Raw genomic sequence first — 17,837 nt, 5'->3', positions numbered from 1 at the left:
GGAGAAATGACAGTCTCTTCAATAAATGGTGTTGGGAAACTGGATATCTTCATGCAAAAGAATGATATCAGACTCTTATTTTACACCAAACACAAAAATAAACTAAAAATGGATTAAAGACTTAAATGTAAGATCTGAAACTGTATAACTCCTAGAAGAAAACATAGGGAAAAATCTCTTTGACATTGGTCTTGGAAATGATTTTTTTGAATTTGACACCAAAAGCACAGGCAACAAAAGCAAAAATAAACAAATGTGACTATATCAAACTAAGAAGTTTTTGCACAGCAAAGGAAACATCAACAATATAAAATGCAACCTGATCCAATTAAAAAATAGGCAAAGGGCCTGTATAGACATTTTTCTAAAAAGGACATACAAGTGGCCAGCAGGTATATGAAAACGTGCTCAACATCTCTAATCATTAAGAAAATGTAAATCAAAACCACAATGAAACATCACCTCATTCCTGTTAGGATGACAATTATCAGAGAAGTCAAAGGATAATAAGCATTAGTGAGGATACAGAGAAAAGGAAACCATTGTATACTGTTGGTGGGAATGTAAATTGGTACAGCTGTTATGGAAAAGAGTAAGGAGGTGCCTCAAAAAAATAAAAATAGGGGCTTCCCTGGTGGCGCGGTGGTTGAGAATCCGCCTGCCGATGCAGGGGACACGGGTTCGTGCCCCGGTCTGGGAAGATCCCACATGCCGCGGAGCGGCTGGGCCCGTGAGCCATGGCTGCTGAGCCTGCGCGTCCGGAGCCTGTGCTCCACAACGGGAGAGGCCACAACAGTGAGAGGCCCGCGTACCACAAAAAAAAAAAAAAAAGAACTACCTTATGATCCAACAATCCCTCTTCCTGGATATTTATCCAAAGGAAATAAAATTACTTTCTTGAAGGGATATATGCACTTCATATTCGTTGCAGCATTATTCATGGTAGCCAAGATATGGAAACAACCTAAGTGTCTGTTGACAGATGAATAGGTAAAGAAAATGTGCCCTATCTGTCTGTCTTATGAGGTGGAATATTATTCAGCTTTTAAAAAGAAGGAAATCCTACCATTTGTTACAACACAGATGAATCTCGAGGGCATCACACTAAGTGAAATAAAACAAACACAGAAAGCAAATACTGCAAAATCTCTCTTATAAGTGGACTCTAAAAGAGTCAAACTCATAGAAGCAGAGAGTAGAATGGTCACCAGGGGCTGAGGTGTGGGGAAAATGGGGAGATGTTGGTCAAAGGTAACAGACTTGCAGTTTTAAGATGAATAAATTTGGGAGATCTAATATACAGCATGGTGACTATACTTTATAATACTGTATTGTATACTTGAAATTTGCTAAGAGTAGATTTTAAATGTATGCAACACACAAAAATGCAAAAAAAGGCTAACAATCTGAGGTGATGGATATGTTAATTAGCTGATTGTGGTTATCATTTCACAATGTATATGTATATCAAAGCCTCACATTGTATATCTTAAATATATACAATTCCTATTTATAAAGGTGGGGGGGGAAATGAGGCAATTTAAAATTTCAGGGCAAACAAAATTTTCAAGAAAGGAAATATAATCATTGGTTACTACTTGACTTATGTGGGAACATGTTTTAAGTAATCATAATACTCTAAACATCAAATATTGATTTAACTAAAATTGTGAGAAAACTATATGGGGGAACCTATAGTGCATGCGGGAGGGCATGTGTATGTGTTTTTGGTGGTGTAATAATAATAATGATAATGAGTTTTTAGAATGTGTCTTGTATTTTTTTAAGAACTTCTCTGTCTCTCTCTCGCTTTTTTTTAAAACATCTTTATTGGAGTATAACTGTTTTACAATGGTGTGTTAGTTTCTGCTTTACAACAAAGTGAATCAGTTATACATATACATATGTTCCCATATCTCTTCCCTCTTGCGTCTCCCTCCCTCCCACCCTCCCTATCCCACCCCTCTAGGTGGTCACAAAGCACCGAGCTGATCTCCCTGTGCTATGCGGCTGCTTCCCACTAGCTATCTGTTTTACATTTGGTAGTGTATATATGTCCATGCCACTCTCTCACTTTGTCACAGCTTACCCTTCCCCCTCCCCATATCCTCAAGTCCATACTCTAGTAGGTCTGTGTTTTATTCCAATCCTACCCCTAGTCTCTTCATGACATTTTTTTTTCTTAGATTCCATATATATGTGTTAGCATACGGTATTTGTTTTTCTCTTTCTGACTTACTTCCCTCTGTATGACAGACTCCAGGTCTATCCACCTCATTACAAATAACTCAGTTTCATTTCTTTTTATGGCTGAGTAATATTCCATTGTATACATGTGCCACATCTTCTTTATCCATTCATCTGTTGATGGACACTTAGGTTGCTTCCATGTCCTGGCTATTGTAAATAGAGCTGCAATGAACATTTTGGTACATGAGTCTTTCTGAATTATGGTTTTCTCAGGGTATATGCCCAGTAGTGGGATTGCTGCATCATATGGTAGTTCTATTTTTAGTTTTTTAAGGAACCTCAATACTGTTCTCCATAGTGGCTGTATCAATTTACATTCCCATCAGCAATGCAAGAGTGTTCCCTTTTCTCCACACCCTCTCCAGCATTTATTGTTTCTAGATTTTTTGATGATGGCCATTCTGACTGGTGTGAGATGATATCTCATTGTAGTTTTGATTTGCATTTCTCTAATGATTAATGATGTTGAGCATTCTTTCATGTGTTTGTTGGCAATCTGTATATCTTCTTTGGAGATATGTCTATTTAGGTCTTCTGCCCACTTTTGGATTGGGTTGTTTGTTTTTCTGTTATTGAGCTGCATGAGCTGCTTATAAATCTTGGAGATTAATCCTTTGTCAGTTGCTTCATTTGCAAATATTTTCTCCCATTCTGAGGGTTGTCTTTTGGTCTTGTTTATGGTATCCTTTGCTGTGCAAAAGCTTTTAAGTTTCATTAGGTCCCATTTGTTTATTTTTGTTTTTATTTTCATTTCTCTAGCAGGTGGGTCAAAAAGGATCTTGCTGTGATTTATGTCATAGAGTGTTCTGCCTATGTTTTCCTCTAAGAGTTTGATCGTGCCTGGCCTTACATGTAGGTCTTTAACCCATTTTGAGTTTATTTTTGTGTATGGTGTTAGGGAGTGTTCTAATTTCATACTTTTACATGTACCTGTCCTGTTTTCCCAGCACCACTTATTGAAGAGGCTGTCTTTTCTCACTGTATATCCTTCCCTCCTTTATCAAAGATAAGGTGACCATATGTGTGGGGGTTTATCTCTGGGCTTTCTATCCTGTTCCATTGATCTATATTTCTGTTTTTATTCCATTACCATACTGTCTTGATTACTGTAGCTTTGTAGTATAGTCTGAAGAATTCTACCAAACATTTAGAGAAGAGCTAACACCTGTCCTTCTCAAACTATTCCATAAGATAGCAGAGGGAGGAACACTCCCAAACTCATTCTATGAGGCCACCGTAACCCTGATACCAAAACCAGACAAAGACGTCACAAAGAAAGAAAACTACAGGCCAATATCAGTGATGAACATAGATGCAAAATCCTCAACAAAATACTAGCAAACAGAATCCAACAGCACATTAAAAGGATCATACACCATGATCAAGTGGGGTTTATTCCAGGGATGCAAGGATTCTTCAATATATGCAAATCAATCAACGTGATACACCATATCAACAAACTGAAGGAGAAAAACCATATGATTATCTCAATAGATGCAGAGAAAGCTTTTGACAAAATTCAACACCGATTTATGATAAAAACCCTGCAGAAAGTAGGCATAGAGGGAACTTTCCTCAACATAATAAAGGCCATATGTGACAAACCCACAGCCAGCATCATTCTCAATGGTGAAAAACTGAAACCATTTCCACTAAGATCAGGAAGAAGACAAGGTTGCCCACTCTCACCACTCTTATTCAACATCGTTTTGGAAGTTCTAGCCACAGCAGTCAGAGAAGAAAAAGAAATAAAAGGAATCCAAATAGGAAAAGAGGAGGTAAAACTGTCACTGTTTGCAGATGACATGATACTGTACATAGAGAATCCTAAGAATGCTAACAGAAAACTACTAGAGCTAATCAATTATTTTGGTAAAGTAGCAGGATATAAAATTAATGTGCAGAAATCTCTGGCATTCTTATACACTAATGATGAAAAATCTGAGAGTGAAATTAAGAAAACACTCCCATTTACTATTGAAACAAAAAGAATAAAATATCTAGGAATAAACCTACCTAAGGAGACAAAAGACCTGTATGCAGAAAATTATAAGACACTGATCTCTCGCTTTCTTAATCAATCCTTACAACAATTCCATGCGGTAGATATATTATCATTCTCATTTTACAGGTGAAGGAACTGAAGTACAGAAAGGCTAAGTTATAAGGCTATCTCCTTATCTTCAACTGTTAAGAAGATTGTTATGTCTTCACCTTTTGTCATGTGACTCACAGTGCCTTCCTGTGGGAGGAGAGTCCTTCCTTGCCCCACAGATTTCCAGCTTGGCCAGAGGACTGTGAGGAGAATGTGACCTCCCCTACCTTGACCAGCCCTGTGCCTTCTCTCACCTTTCCTATTCAGTGAGCAGTTAGAGTGCTAAAGTTGGGGTTTGGAATTCTTCTGTGGCCTCACCTTCACACTGATCCCACATTTTGAATTACCAAGACTTCTGGATTCTACCTTCTTGTATTTTTTGACTATGCATACTTTTCCTAGGTCATGTTTCTGATGGCCTGGACCGACCTGTTGTCTGCACTCATCTGGTCCACAAACTATTGCCTACAGCCAGACTCGCTGGAGCACTGCAGGCTTCATGTTTTACATGTTTATTGTCTGTGTCTAAGTCAGCCTTCATGCAACAGCGGCTGGGTTGAGTACTAACACACAGGCGGTACAGCTCACAAACCCTAAAATACCATACGCCCTTTACAAAGTTTGTCCACTCCTGATCTAGGTTACTGGAATCATTTTTTTAACTTTCTGTTTTCTCTGCCCCCGTTTCCCCCTTCACTCCTCAATAATCACTGAAGCTGGCTTATCGTTATTTTATTTTTGTTTTACCACAAATCTGATTGTTTTTCTCCTATTTAAAACTGTTCTCTGACTTCCTGTTACCCTTATGATAAATGCACACTCTTAGCATGATTATAGTCTTCAAAATCTGTCTTCTGCTTACCTCTCCAGTTTCTCTCTTTCATACCTTAACCCCTTTTTCACTTTCACTCTGCTTTAGGCCTTCTTGAACTTTAGTTTTTGTCATGCTATCTCTTATTTTGAGGTCTTCTCATATACTTTTCTTAATTTCTCCTTTTGCTATAGCCCATGTCCTTCTTTGCAAATTCTTATACACCCTTCAGGTCTCGAGTCAGGTATTATTTTCCTTTGGAAATCTTTCTTTGACTTCTTAAATCTGAGTTAGGTGTCCTTTACACATATTCCTTTAGTGCTGTACTTGCCTTGTAATTGTTGTTTTGCTGTTCATCATCTGCTCTAAATCAGGTGACTTCTCTCTTTGTGCCTGACTCCTATACAGTAGTATAGAATCAGTGGCAATAAAATGGACAGTTCAGCACACTAAGAGAGAGAGAGATGTGTTACAGAGTTTCACTTGTCTTTTATTCCCTTTTAAACACGGAGTCCAACAATACTGCAGCAGTATTTCCATTGCTTTAGTCCCTCTGCCTAAAAGTAGGAACTACATCAGTCAGGTGGTTCTGAGCTTTGAAGATATTACACAGCTCTGTGGGGAGCAAACAATAGAGAGGGCTGAATACAGCCAGTAGCTGAGCTCTGCAGAAAATTTCCAGACCACTGCTCTAGCAACTAGTGCAGGGGTGTCCCAATTTTCTCCTACAGTTTTATCGTGGGCTGCTAGGTTGTGGCCCTGGGTTGTGGCCAATAAGGAAATTCACTCACAGCTGCCAGGGTTTATTAATCCCATGGAACGTTTCAGAGGCATGCAATCTTGTTTATCTCAAAATCTCTCCCTACATTGATTAGGAATGCATTTTGTACTGTATAGTGAGAGGCAGGATGTGTAGTGGTTTGTAGTGAGAATGAACGGGTTACAGTCTCTGTGCCTTGTTTTCCTCATCTGTAAAGTGAAGATAATAAAGGTGCCTGTCTCACAGGACAGTTGTGAGGACTAAATGAGTTAAACAGATTAAAATAAGTTTATGTAAAGTGCTAAGAGTAGTGCTGTGCGCATGTTGCCTCTTACTATACATACTGTAGAATGTGTAGTATCAAGCAGAAGGACCCTAAAACAAAAGCATGGCAGGTGTTTTTTATTCTTCCTCAGCACAGACACATATAAAAGTATCTAGCAACTGTCTTATCTGGCTCAAGAACAGTGGTCATAAATTTCTTAATGATTTTTGTCCAAAAAATGGAGAAGGAAGTTCAGGGGGTGTTTTCCTGAGGGACCCTCAAACATTTGGCTTTATTGTCTGTTTTCCCTTCTGCAGGTGCACGCTCTAAAGATAGAGCCGTGCTTTGGCTTCCTTATTGCTCTATGCTTAGCTCAAGTAGCTTATCTGGCATACCGAAGAAACATATTGCATATTTGTTGACTAAGTGAATGAATGAACGTGTTTCTATTGCTGAGGGAGGTTTTCATAATTTGGTGTTTACCTTTAGATAATGCTAATTCTGACTCTATAACATTGTAGGTAAAAAGTTTAGAAAGCAAAGAAAGTAGAAAAATTAATGTGGCTTTAAAATTGAGGCACTTTAAGCTTCTTTAGTTAGAATAGTACTGCTGCAAATATCCACAAGGCCTATGTCTGTTAGAATATAATACAGTGATATCTTTACTTTTAAAATTTTCAATTCTGATTTCAAATGTAGCACAAGATCATTGTTATTTCCATGAATATTATGCATATTTCAAAAATTAGTGCACGTATTTTTTCCAAAGGGTTATTTTTGCCCCTGAAATGTCTAATTACCAAAATTTGATTCCTTCTTAGATTTAATTTTATTACATTTAGAGTTTTAAAACTTTTGTTGTTGTTAAAATCTACAGTTTGTAGTTAATTGGATAGAAACATAGAGTTCACTTTAAAGAAATTGTTTGGCTGCATCTTTTAGTTAAACAGAACCAAAGATCAATATTGGCTCAATATCTAAACTAGAGAAATAGCAAATTACTCTAACGTTTAATTTTTACAATAATTTTAATGGTTAAATATCTAATTTTAAAAACTTGATCAGGAACTAGCATGTACAAGTGTTGATTGAGCACAAAATTAAAATTCATCTTTTAAAACAGTTATACTTATTAATAGTAATGAAACAAAAAACCTGTTAGGCAAACCAGGATTTTTTTTTTTTTTTTTGGATGTTGGGGGTAGGAGTTTATTAATTTATTCATTTATTTTTGCTGTGTTGGGTCTTCGTTTCTGTGCGAGGGCTTTCTCTAGTTGTGGCAAGCGGGGGCCACTCTTCGCGCTGCGCGTGCCTCTCACTATCGCGGCCTCTCTTGTTGCAGAGCACAGGCAGCAGACGCGCAGGCTCAGTAGTTGTGGCTCACGGGCCTAGTTGCTCCGCGGCATGTGGGATCCTCCCAGACCAGGGCTCGAACCCGTGTCCCCTGCATTAGCAGGCAGATTCTCAACGACTGCGCCACCAGGGAAGCCCCAAACCAGGATTTTTAAGCATAAAAGATAATTCACAAATTTGCTTTTGAGTCATAATATACAGCAAGGTTATCATGACTTTCAAATCCCGAGTTTTTCCTGTAAAACCATTGTCTGTGTGTTAATAAAATAAAACATATTCAGTGAATATGAGTTACCAGGTTTCCCCCATTATCCAAAAGTAGAGTGTTCCTATGAAACTTTTCATAAGCCGAAATGGCAATTGTGAAGAAGCAATTACCTTAGGACACATCTTGCTAACAGACGCACAAAACACATTGAAATACAGCGCAGATGCTCACAGACACCTTTCAAAGCTATGGGGGACTGGAGGCTGAGATGCTGAGTGTGTTCCTGGGGAAGGAGCCTGGTGGTGCTGCTCTCCCTGCTCGGGTGTGTGCTGCCTCTGTAAGAGCTCCCTGAGATCACTGAACGCTGTTTATGCTCTTCACCTTTTTTCGTAATAGTAAAAATCCTCTTTGGATTTTTTTGGTTAGCGAAAACAGGTACTAATGTAGGTCTTTTGTAAAAGCGAAATGGTGTAAAGCAAACTTTTGAAAAGTGGGGGACCTATATTCACACACACACCCCCAGAATTATAAGAGTACAGCTTGAGGAATTTTCAGAAACTGAACATAACCATGTGATAAACACTCAGATCAAGAAATAGAACATTAGGAGTAACACAGAAGCTCCCCATCACATGCTCTTCCAGTCACTGCTACCAACAGAGGTAACCCATATCCTTACTACTGGCAGCACCATAGGTTAATTTTTGCCTATTTTGAGCCTTACATAAGTGAAATTATACAATACATACACTTTTTTTTTTTTTTTTTTTTTTTTTTTTTGCGGTATGCGGGCCTCTCACTGTTGTGGCCTCTCCCGTTGCGGAGCACAGGCTCCGGACGCGCAGGCCTAGCGGCCATGGCTCACGGGCTTAGTTGCTCCGCGGCATGTGGGATCTTCCCGGACCAGGGCACGAACCCGTGTCTCCTGCATCGGCAGGCGGATTCTCAACCACTGCGCCACCAGGGAAGCCCATATATACACTTTTGAGTCTAATTTCTTTTGTTCAATATTACATTTCTTTTGTTCAATATTATGTATGTGAGATCCAGTCATGTTGTTGCATAATTGTAGTTTATTCACTATAGCACCACAATTGTTATCCATTCTACTGCCGCTGGGCAATTTCTGATGTTGATGGGTAGCTTCCAATTTGGGGCTTTTATAAATGATTCCTCTAGGAACATTTTGTACACATTATTTAGTGAAATTTATATATGTTTCTCTTGGGTATATACCTTGAAATAAAATGTCCATCATTTAACTCCTCATTCTAATATATAAGTGGACAGCCAATGATTACTAGATATGTGAAGAAATCTTCCAGGATGAAAGAGAAGAGAAAGGAATGAACTCAAAGAATCAAAATGAAAAGTGTAATAGAAGAATTCGAAGAAATTTCTAGAAAGCAGAACAGAAAGACAAAAAAGGTATAAAATAGGAGAGAAAAGTCAAAAGTCTTAAAAGGGAAGAAATTTAAATATAAATTATAAGAAACCTTCCCTAAAACTGAAAGACATGTATTTCTATATGGAAGGGATTCTCAGCACAATAGATGATAAAAGACTCATAATCAAGGCATATCATTATGTGATAAAATAAAATACATGTTTTATCATAAATGTCACTTCTGTAAAAAAAAAAAAAAAAAGGCACATCATTCTGAACACCATGAACAAAGTGAGGATTAAGAGGAAGGAAACAACTCACATTCAAAGGATCAGGAATCAGAATGGCATTGGGAGTTTGCAACAGCTACATTGGAAGCTAGAAAACCATGGAACAGTGTCTCAATTCCTGAGGGAAAATTATTAACAACTTAGAATTCTGCATCTAGGGTAACTTTTAATCAAGTATAAGGGTAGAATGAAATCATTTTCAGACATGCAAGGATTGAAAACACTGTCTTCTGTGACCCCTTTCTCAGGAAGCTATGGAAGGAATGTGCTCCCAGAAGATATGGATACAGCAAATAGCGACTTAGCACAGAGAAGCGGGGGAAGGGGATTGTCAGGATGAGACTGAGCAGTTCTGGGACTACAGCCATGCAATAGGCCCAGAGAGCAACCAGTCCAATTCCAGCAGGAAGATAGAAGGTCCTGGGAAGGGGGTTTCCAGGAATTTTTTTTCTTTAAGGAAAAAAAAGGACTTTGATTAATTTTCTGGCATTTGAGTATTTGGAAACTGATAAATATTTTCACTGACCTCATAGAATAAAAGGAAGCATATAAATAGAGTGAACAAGGAATGATATTTCATAGTGATCATACTCTACTGATTTGTAACAAATTAATTGACTATATTGTGAGGATATATGTTTTTGGGGTGGAAGTGAGGAGGTGGGAATTAGTAGTGTAAGAGAGCTAAGTTCTCATATACTATATTAGGAGTTCATAGGTGATTTTTAAAATCAATAAATTGAAAAATAGCAGTGTAAACATATTATTTAGACCTATGTAAATAAATACCAAGAGAAACAGCTAAAAAAAGATGAAAGCATTTGTTGTTTTTTGTTTGTTTGTTTGTTTTTTTGTGTGTGGTACGCGGGCCTCTCACTGTTGTGGCCTCTCCAGTTGCGGAGCACAGGCTCCGGACGCGCAGGCTCAGCGGCCATGGCTCACGGGCCCAGCCGCTCCACGGCATGTGGGATCTTCCCGGACCGGGGCACGAACCCGTGTCCCCTGCATCGGCAGGTGGATTCTCAACCACTGCGCCACCAGGGAAGCCCAAAGCATTTGTTTTTAATGAATGAAACTGGGAGGAGAGGTAAGGTGGGTCAGAGGACTACCTGTTTTTCACTTACTGACCTTTTGGTACTGTTTGATTATTTTTAAAGGTGATAAAAGTGTGTGCATGCATTACTTGATAAAACTAAAAACTAAAACAAATATTAATGACAGGTTCCTTTAAGGAGTACCCAGTAAAAGGGAGTCAGGTGTAGAGAAAAAGAAACGTAAATTTACCTTTTGTTTTAAAAAGGCTTTTAAAATATTATTTATTTCTGGCTTTTGTTTTGTTTTATTCTAGGGCTTCAAAAACAAACCAAAAAAGATGGGTCACATAAAGGCAGACTTGATTGATGTTGACTTAATCAGAGGTGAGTTCTAAAGTTGGCTTGTTTCTTAGGTATATCATTATATTATTTCATAGTGGTACTAAAGATTCTTTTTGGATATCTTCCCTATATGATGGTATACTTTAATTTCTAAAAGTAGTGTTCTTCCTGCATCATTCAGGCTTTAGCATTTTTTCCCCTTTGCTTTATACTGTGTGGCTATGTAAATTACATGGTTTCCATGAGGGTGAAAGAGATGAACTTGGAGACTTGCTGCTGTGTAATGAAGAAAAATATATTGTATACCATTCAAACAAGCCTGACTTATTTTGAGCTCCTGTCCTAGTGATTGAGGCAAGAAGTTAGTACATATAATGAACATCTAAGAGGATTCTTTTTCACTGAACAGGTTGTGTGCTGATTTTTGCTCTCTCCTGTCACCTGTTTTTAATACAGTGTTACAAGTGGGCATTAGTCTAGTGTACATAAATGTTTGATGTTTTGTTTTATTGTATATTTAAAGGCTCAACATTTGCCAAAGCCAAACCCGAAATTCCGTGGACATCTCTGACTCGGAAGGGGCTTGTTCGAGTTGTATTTTTTCCATTTTTCAGCAATTGGTGGATTCAAGTTACCTCTTTAAGAATCTTTGTTTGGCTGCTACTGCTTTACCTCATGCAAGGTAATTGGAGGAGTTGGGATAAATTATGACAGTTTCTTTTTGCTGCTGTTGCTATTAGATCATGCAGACCTTACTGTTCTTACATTTATCCTTTCATTTGATGGTTTCACATACAAAGAAACAAAGGGACATACACCATTTGGAGATCATCTTAAATTTATTTGCTCAGAGAGAGCAAACATGATTGTCTAACTCTTCCCTCTTGAATTTCCTTCTACCTGTCTCACTGGCCAGGCCTTTTCAAACTTTTCCTGTGTCTGACCTTCGAATATTGGATTACCTCTGGGTTGGATCGGGATTCTCTTCTCTTCTCTAGGTACTCTCATCAAGCCTTGTACCTTTAAATATAATTGATATACTGGTGATTCTCAAATTTATATTTTCAGGCCAAATCTCTCTGCTGAACTTCAGGCTTGTAAATACAACTGCCTGTTTGACATTTCCATATGGAGATATCATAGGTATCTTGAACTTAATCATATCCAAATTGGAACTCCTGATTTTTTTTTACAATCTTTTCTTTTATACAGTCTTATTCCTCTTTAGGTTTTATCCCATTTCATTAAATGATGCCATCAGCTACCCAGTTTTCAAGCAAAAAATTGTCTTCCTATTCTACTCTACCACCAACCCTCATATTCCATCTGTCACCAAGTCTGTAAGTTTGACCTCCAGAATATGTCCTGGCTACTTATCTCAGTCTCTGCTGCCGTCATCATAGTCCACAGCACCACCATCCCTTCACCTAGATCACTGGAATAACATCTGCTCTGGCCTTTCTTCCTGCCCATCACTCTTTTCACAGCAATTAGAGAAATCTTTTGAAATGGAAACCCTATCATGTCATTTTCCTGCTTTTTTAAGTCCCTTTAGTGACTTCTCATTGCCCTTGGAATAGAAACCCAAACTCCTCACCAGGGCCTCCAGTGCCCTACATTATCTGTCCCCTGCTAACCTGTCAGATGCCATGTCTTACCACTCTCCTCCTTGCTTACTCTAGGCATAAGTCCTTTTTCTGTTCCTCACCCAGGGCTTTTCTTTCTGTTTGAAACAATCGTAAGGCTTTTCATGTGGCTATCTTTTCTGTCATCTTTAGGATCTGTGCACAGATGTAACTTTCACAGAAAGGCCACCCCTGTCTATACTTTCTAAGTAGTCGTACCACCCCTCAGTCACTGTCACAGGAGTCTATGTTAATTTCTGTATTACACATCACTACCTGATGTTTTTTATCTTTTCACTGTGTGCAGGGGCCCAGTGTATGCTCTTTACTATACTCCATTGCCTACCAGGAACACTTTCTGAAAGAGGGCAACGTAGATATGGTTATACCTGAGCAAACAGAAATGACTTAGAACAAAGAGTAGGTGAACGGTGAAGGTTGGGTTAGGGTGAAAGGATTTGGGGTGATTTTTGTTTTCTTTTATCTGTGTCAGTTTTTTGGAATTGTTTTCATAACTGTCATTTAATTGCTGCATAATATTCCATCATGTGGACACACCATCATTTCAAGCTATCATTTTAATGTCTGTATGAGTCTATCATAAGGATTTACCATAAACACTTTTCATAACTGCTTTATAGTCCATTATATAAAAGTACCATAATTTATATAACTCTTCCCATGAAATGAGCATTAAGTTGTTTCTAGTTTTTTCTTATTAATAATACCATCATGAACAAAATTTTTTTAATTTTGTATTATTTCTTTGGAATTTATTCTCTGGAATAGAATTAACAGATCAAAGAATGTAAACGTTTTAAGACTTTTAGTGCATATAGTGAAATTGCTGGTGACACAATTCTTTTGGAAAGTAGTGGATTCTGTTTTACCACAATCTTAGCATTATCATAATTTAAAAAATTGTTGCCTAATTTGATATATGAAAATTAGTATTTTACTTGTTTAATGTGCATTTCTTTGGTCACTTGTAAGGGTGAAGTTAAATATTTTTCCACATGTTATTAAAAATTTCTTTCTTACTGAGATAAATTATATATATTAAATTTTCGTATACACCATGGTCTATTATTTCTGGACTATATATTCTGCACCATCAGTTTGTCTGGTTATTCTCATATCTGTGTCACATTTCTTTAATTACTGTAGCTATTTAATGTGTAGTAACATTGGCAGGACAAACATTCCTCTATTATTTGTTTTTCAACATTTTCTCTTAGGTGTTCTTACTTGCTTATTCTTTGCAAAATAATTAAGAATTATTTTATCATGATCAAAGACAAAAAAAAGAAAATTGGAATTTGTATTGGAACTCCCTTCTCACCACTCCCCACTCCAAAATGTAAATATAGATATATTTGGAGGGAATGGGGAGAAAATTGATATATCTCTCCTTTTAAGTTAATTAATTAATTTAATTTATTTATTTTTGGCTGCACTGGATCTTTGCTGCGCATGGGCTTTCTCTAGTTGCGGTGAGCGGGAGCTATTCTTTGTTGCAGTGCACGGGCTTCTCATTGTGGTGGCTTCTCTTGTTGCAGAGCATTGGCTCTAGGCGCACGGGCTGCAGTAGTTGTAACACGCGGGCTCAGTAGTTGTGGCTTGTGGGCTCTAGAGTGCAGTCTCAGTAGTTGTGGTGCATGGGCTTAGTTGCTCCGCGGCACGTGGGATCTTTCTGGACCAGGGCTCGAACCCTTGTGCTCTGCATTGGCAGGCAGATTCTTAACCACTGCACCACCAGGGAAGCCTGATATATCTCTCCTTTTAATCAAGTCTTCTGTTATATCTTTCTGTAAAGCTTTGTAGGAATTTTTTTTCCTTATAAGCCCTGCATAGATCTTGTTAAACTCAATTTTTTTTTCATTGTGGTAAAATATACATGAAATTTACCATCTTAACCATTTTTAAATATACAGTTCAATGGCATTAAGTACATTCACATTGTTAGGCAGCCATCACCACCATCCATCTCCAGAACTTTGTTCATTTTTCCAAACTGAAACTCTGTACCCATAAATCAATAACTCCAATTACTCCTACCCCCAGCCAACCACCCTTCTACTTTCTGTCTCTATGAATTTGACCACTCTCAGTACCTCATATAAGTGGTATCATACAGTATTTGTCCTTATTTCACTTAGCATAATGTCTTCAAGATTCATCCATTTGTAGCATGTGTCAGAATTTCCTTCCTGTTTGAGGATGAATAATAATCAACTGTATGTATATACCACATTTTGTTTATATGTATCATCCATCAGAGGATGCTTGGGGGCTTCCACATTAAAGTAAAATATTTTATGTTTTTATTTTTGTTGCTGCTGCTATAGGTATGAGGCTTTTTTTGTTTGTTTTATGTGTTTTAACTGGTGATTGCTGTCACATTTGAAAGCCTTTAGTTTATACTTAAGATTGTTATAATCAGCCACTTTTTAAACTCTCATTATTTCTAATAGTTTTTCGGTGCTTCTGTCAGATTTTCTAATTATACAGTCATATTGTTGGCATAATGAAAAGTTGGTCTCCTCTTTTTTCATACGTTTCCTTTACTTGTATTGAATTAGTCAACATTTTCAGAGCAGTGTTAAGTGATAACAGTAAGAGTGATCATAATGTTTTGTTCCTATTCAGAATGTTTTCATTAATCTGATGCATGTTGATTTTACTTATATATTCTTTAGTATATGTGCTGCCAAAGCGAGCACTACTTATATATATTCTTTAGCATGTTAAGGACATATTTTTATATTCCTAGTATTTTAGAAAAGATTGGCATTTAAGATTAATTACAAATCAGGAACAAATGTCTATTTTTATACCATGCTTTTTCACTACTAGAGTTGGACCAGACTTCACAGGTTAAAGGCACAGCCCCTCCCAAGACACCAGCCTTACTTTGGGAGTCCCTAGGGCTACCCTTATTCTGACCAGCTGGCTACAGTTTTGAGAGTCCCCCACTCATTCCCTCAGACTTAATAATTCACTAGAATGACTCAAAGCACTCAGGGAAGTGCTGTCGTTATAGTTTTATTGTAGCAGAAGGATACAAATTAGAAGGGGTGCATAGGGCAAAGTCTGGGAGGGCTTCAATCAGGAAGTTTTGTCATCCTCAGGGATGTGTTACCCTTCCATCCGTGATGGATAGCAATATGCACGAGGTATTGCCAACCAGAGAAGCTCACCCAAGCTTTGGTATCCAGAGTTTTTATTGAGGGTTTATTATGTAGGCATGTTTGATTGAGTCACTGGCCAAGGAGTTAAACTCAGTCTTTAGCTCCCATTCCCTCCCCAAAGGTCAGGCTGATACAGTGCGACTCAAAGCCCCAGCCCTCTAATTCCATAGTTGGTCTTTCTGGTGTGGCTACTCCTATCCTTAGTCATTTTATTGGCATAAACTATCCTCTATGGTCCAAGGGACCCACCATGAATAACAAAGATACTTCATCATTTGGAAAATTCCAAGGGTTTAGGGGTTACCTCCCAGGAATTAGGGACTCAGGTCTTTTGCACAGTCGGCAGTTGAGATGATACATATGCATGCAATCAAAACTACATCGTATTAAATTATTAAATTACATCAGTTAAGTCTCAGTCAACAATTCCTTTAGTGCCTAACGTGTCGGTGCCAGGTACTCTTCTAGGTTCTGAGAAGGATTTCCTACTATCCTTCTAGCATAAACCCTATACGATCTTGGTGAATTATTCTTTTGCTGTATTGTCAAATTTACTTTGATAGTATTTCAGTCATTCATTCAATAAATATCGAGTGCTTCCTATGTGCCAGGTACTGGTCTAGGTACAGCAGTGAACAAAATAGACAGAAATCCCTGCTTTCATGGTGTTACTTTTTAGAGGTAAATTTATATCCACGTTCACAAGTCAGCAAGGTCTGTAGTTTATTGTTTTGGTGCTATTGTTGTTATGTTTGGGTATCAGGGTATTAGGAGATGGAATTAATTTTTCTCCACATAGAAAGTTTGTATAGGACAAGAATTATCTTTATGTCAAAGTCTGAAAGAACGAATCTGTAAAATTATATCTGGAAGTCTTGGGAGATAATTTGTGATATCTTCCTGTTTCTTTCATTACTTTTTTTCTTTGGACATTTCATACTCACATACAAAGAGGCAACGTAGCATGGCAGTTAAGAGTAAGGACTCTGGGACTTACCTGGCAGTCCAGTGGTTAGGGCTCCATGCTTCCATTGCGAGGGGCATGGGTTCCATCCCTGGTCCGGGAACTAAGATCCTGCATGCCACACCTTGGCCAAAAAAAAAAAGAGAATAAGGATTCTGGAGCCTGGCTGCCTTGGTTCAAATCCCAGCTCTGTTAATTGTTACATATAACTCTGGGCCCCGGAGAATACTGGGTCTCTGAGCAGAGCAGTACTGCAGAGGGTTATACAGTATCTAGTTGTTTTGTGCTAGAAAGTCTTTCAGAATATCTAGATTGTCATATTTCCAGAAAGGCAGGTCCTTTGGACACATCATTCTTCACTTGCTCTGTGATCTAGGACTTCAGGTTTTTACTCAGCTAATGTGCAGGTGGATTGTATTGTAGAAAATTATGTGCTTTCACTTGTATACTTCTTTAAATGATAGATTTTTGGAGAAATAATCTGTAGAGTTATTAGAATTGGTTTTAAAGATAAGCCCTAATGCTTTCCACTTTGAAATCTCTTCTTTTCAGTTATAGCACTCGTGTTCTATTTTATGATGCCTATTGTGAATGTAAGTGAAGTACTTGGACCCTTGTGCCTTATGTTACTCATGGGAACTGTCCACTGTCAAATTGTATCTACTCAGATAACAAGGCCATCAGGAAACAATGGAAATCGGAGAAGAAGGTGAGATGAGAAATTACACTTGTGGCTGTGTATTTTCTGGGAGAGGCATTGAGGAACAAAATCTTTGAGCAAATTAATACAAAATCTTCCTCTTTTGCATATTTTTTCATTATTTTTTTGGCTTAAAAAAAAACCCCCAAATGCTTTACTTTTACTTTTCTCACTGATGCTTAGAAACCTTGTCATGAACTTTTAATCCAAGGGGGATGGGGCTTTGTCATTCAGTACCATTGTTTAAAAGGAAAATTCCTATACTGCATTATTCCTTATCAAAATTTACCTTAAATAATGATTTTAATGAAAAGCATTCTTCTTCATAATTCAGTCTTAAAATTTGGTGAAAATTCACTATAAACAAGGATCTTAGTACATTAGGTTAGTGCTACTAAAATTTTTACCTTTTTTCAATAGTATATAAAAAGAATGGATTTCTAAGTGTTCTAAACTTTTTAATAAAGATTTAACTTTTCTACACATTGAATTCATGTCTAGTCTTTATTGATTATGTGCCGTTTGTGGGGTTTGGAACTGTTAAATGTTTCTTAGATATATA

At 37.7% G+C, this 17,837-nt stretch overlaps 1 protein-coding gene across 6 annotated transcripts in view; it reads left to right on the top strand.

The window, feature by feature from the left end:
• Positions 1-17,837, top strand: part of PHTF1 (putative homeodomain transcription factor 1) — a 74,447-nt gene that overhangs the window by 14,350 nt on the left and 42,260 nt on the right. For all 6 annotated transcript variants that reach the window (XR_010842161.1, XR_010842163.1, XR_010842166.1 and 3 more), the window contains exons 4-6: positions 10,768-10,837; positions 11,319-11,477; positions 17,128-17,284. Coding sequence is in view for 2 of the 6 variants with exons in the window: in XM_059060654.2 (XP_058916637.1) it covers positions 10,768-10,837; positions 11,319-11,477; positions 17,128-17,284 (386 nt within the window). In the remaining 4 variants the exon portion in view is untranslated. The remainder of the gene's footprint in view (positions 1-10,767; positions 10,838-11,318; positions 11,478-17,127; positions 17,285-17,837) is intronic.

The sequence above is a fragment of the Kogia breviceps genome, chromosome 1 (genome assembly GCF_026419965.1).
Source record: "Kogia breviceps isolate mKogBre1 chromosome 1, mKogBre1 haplotype 1, whole genome shotgun sequence".
Classification (NCBI taxonomy): domain Eukaryota; kingdom Metazoa; phylum Chordata; class Mammalia; order Artiodactyla; family Physeteridae; genus Kogia; species Kogia breviceps.
The sequence above is the reverse complement of the archived record's forward strand: the minus strand, read 5'-3'. Positions and strand labels throughout refer to the sequence as shown.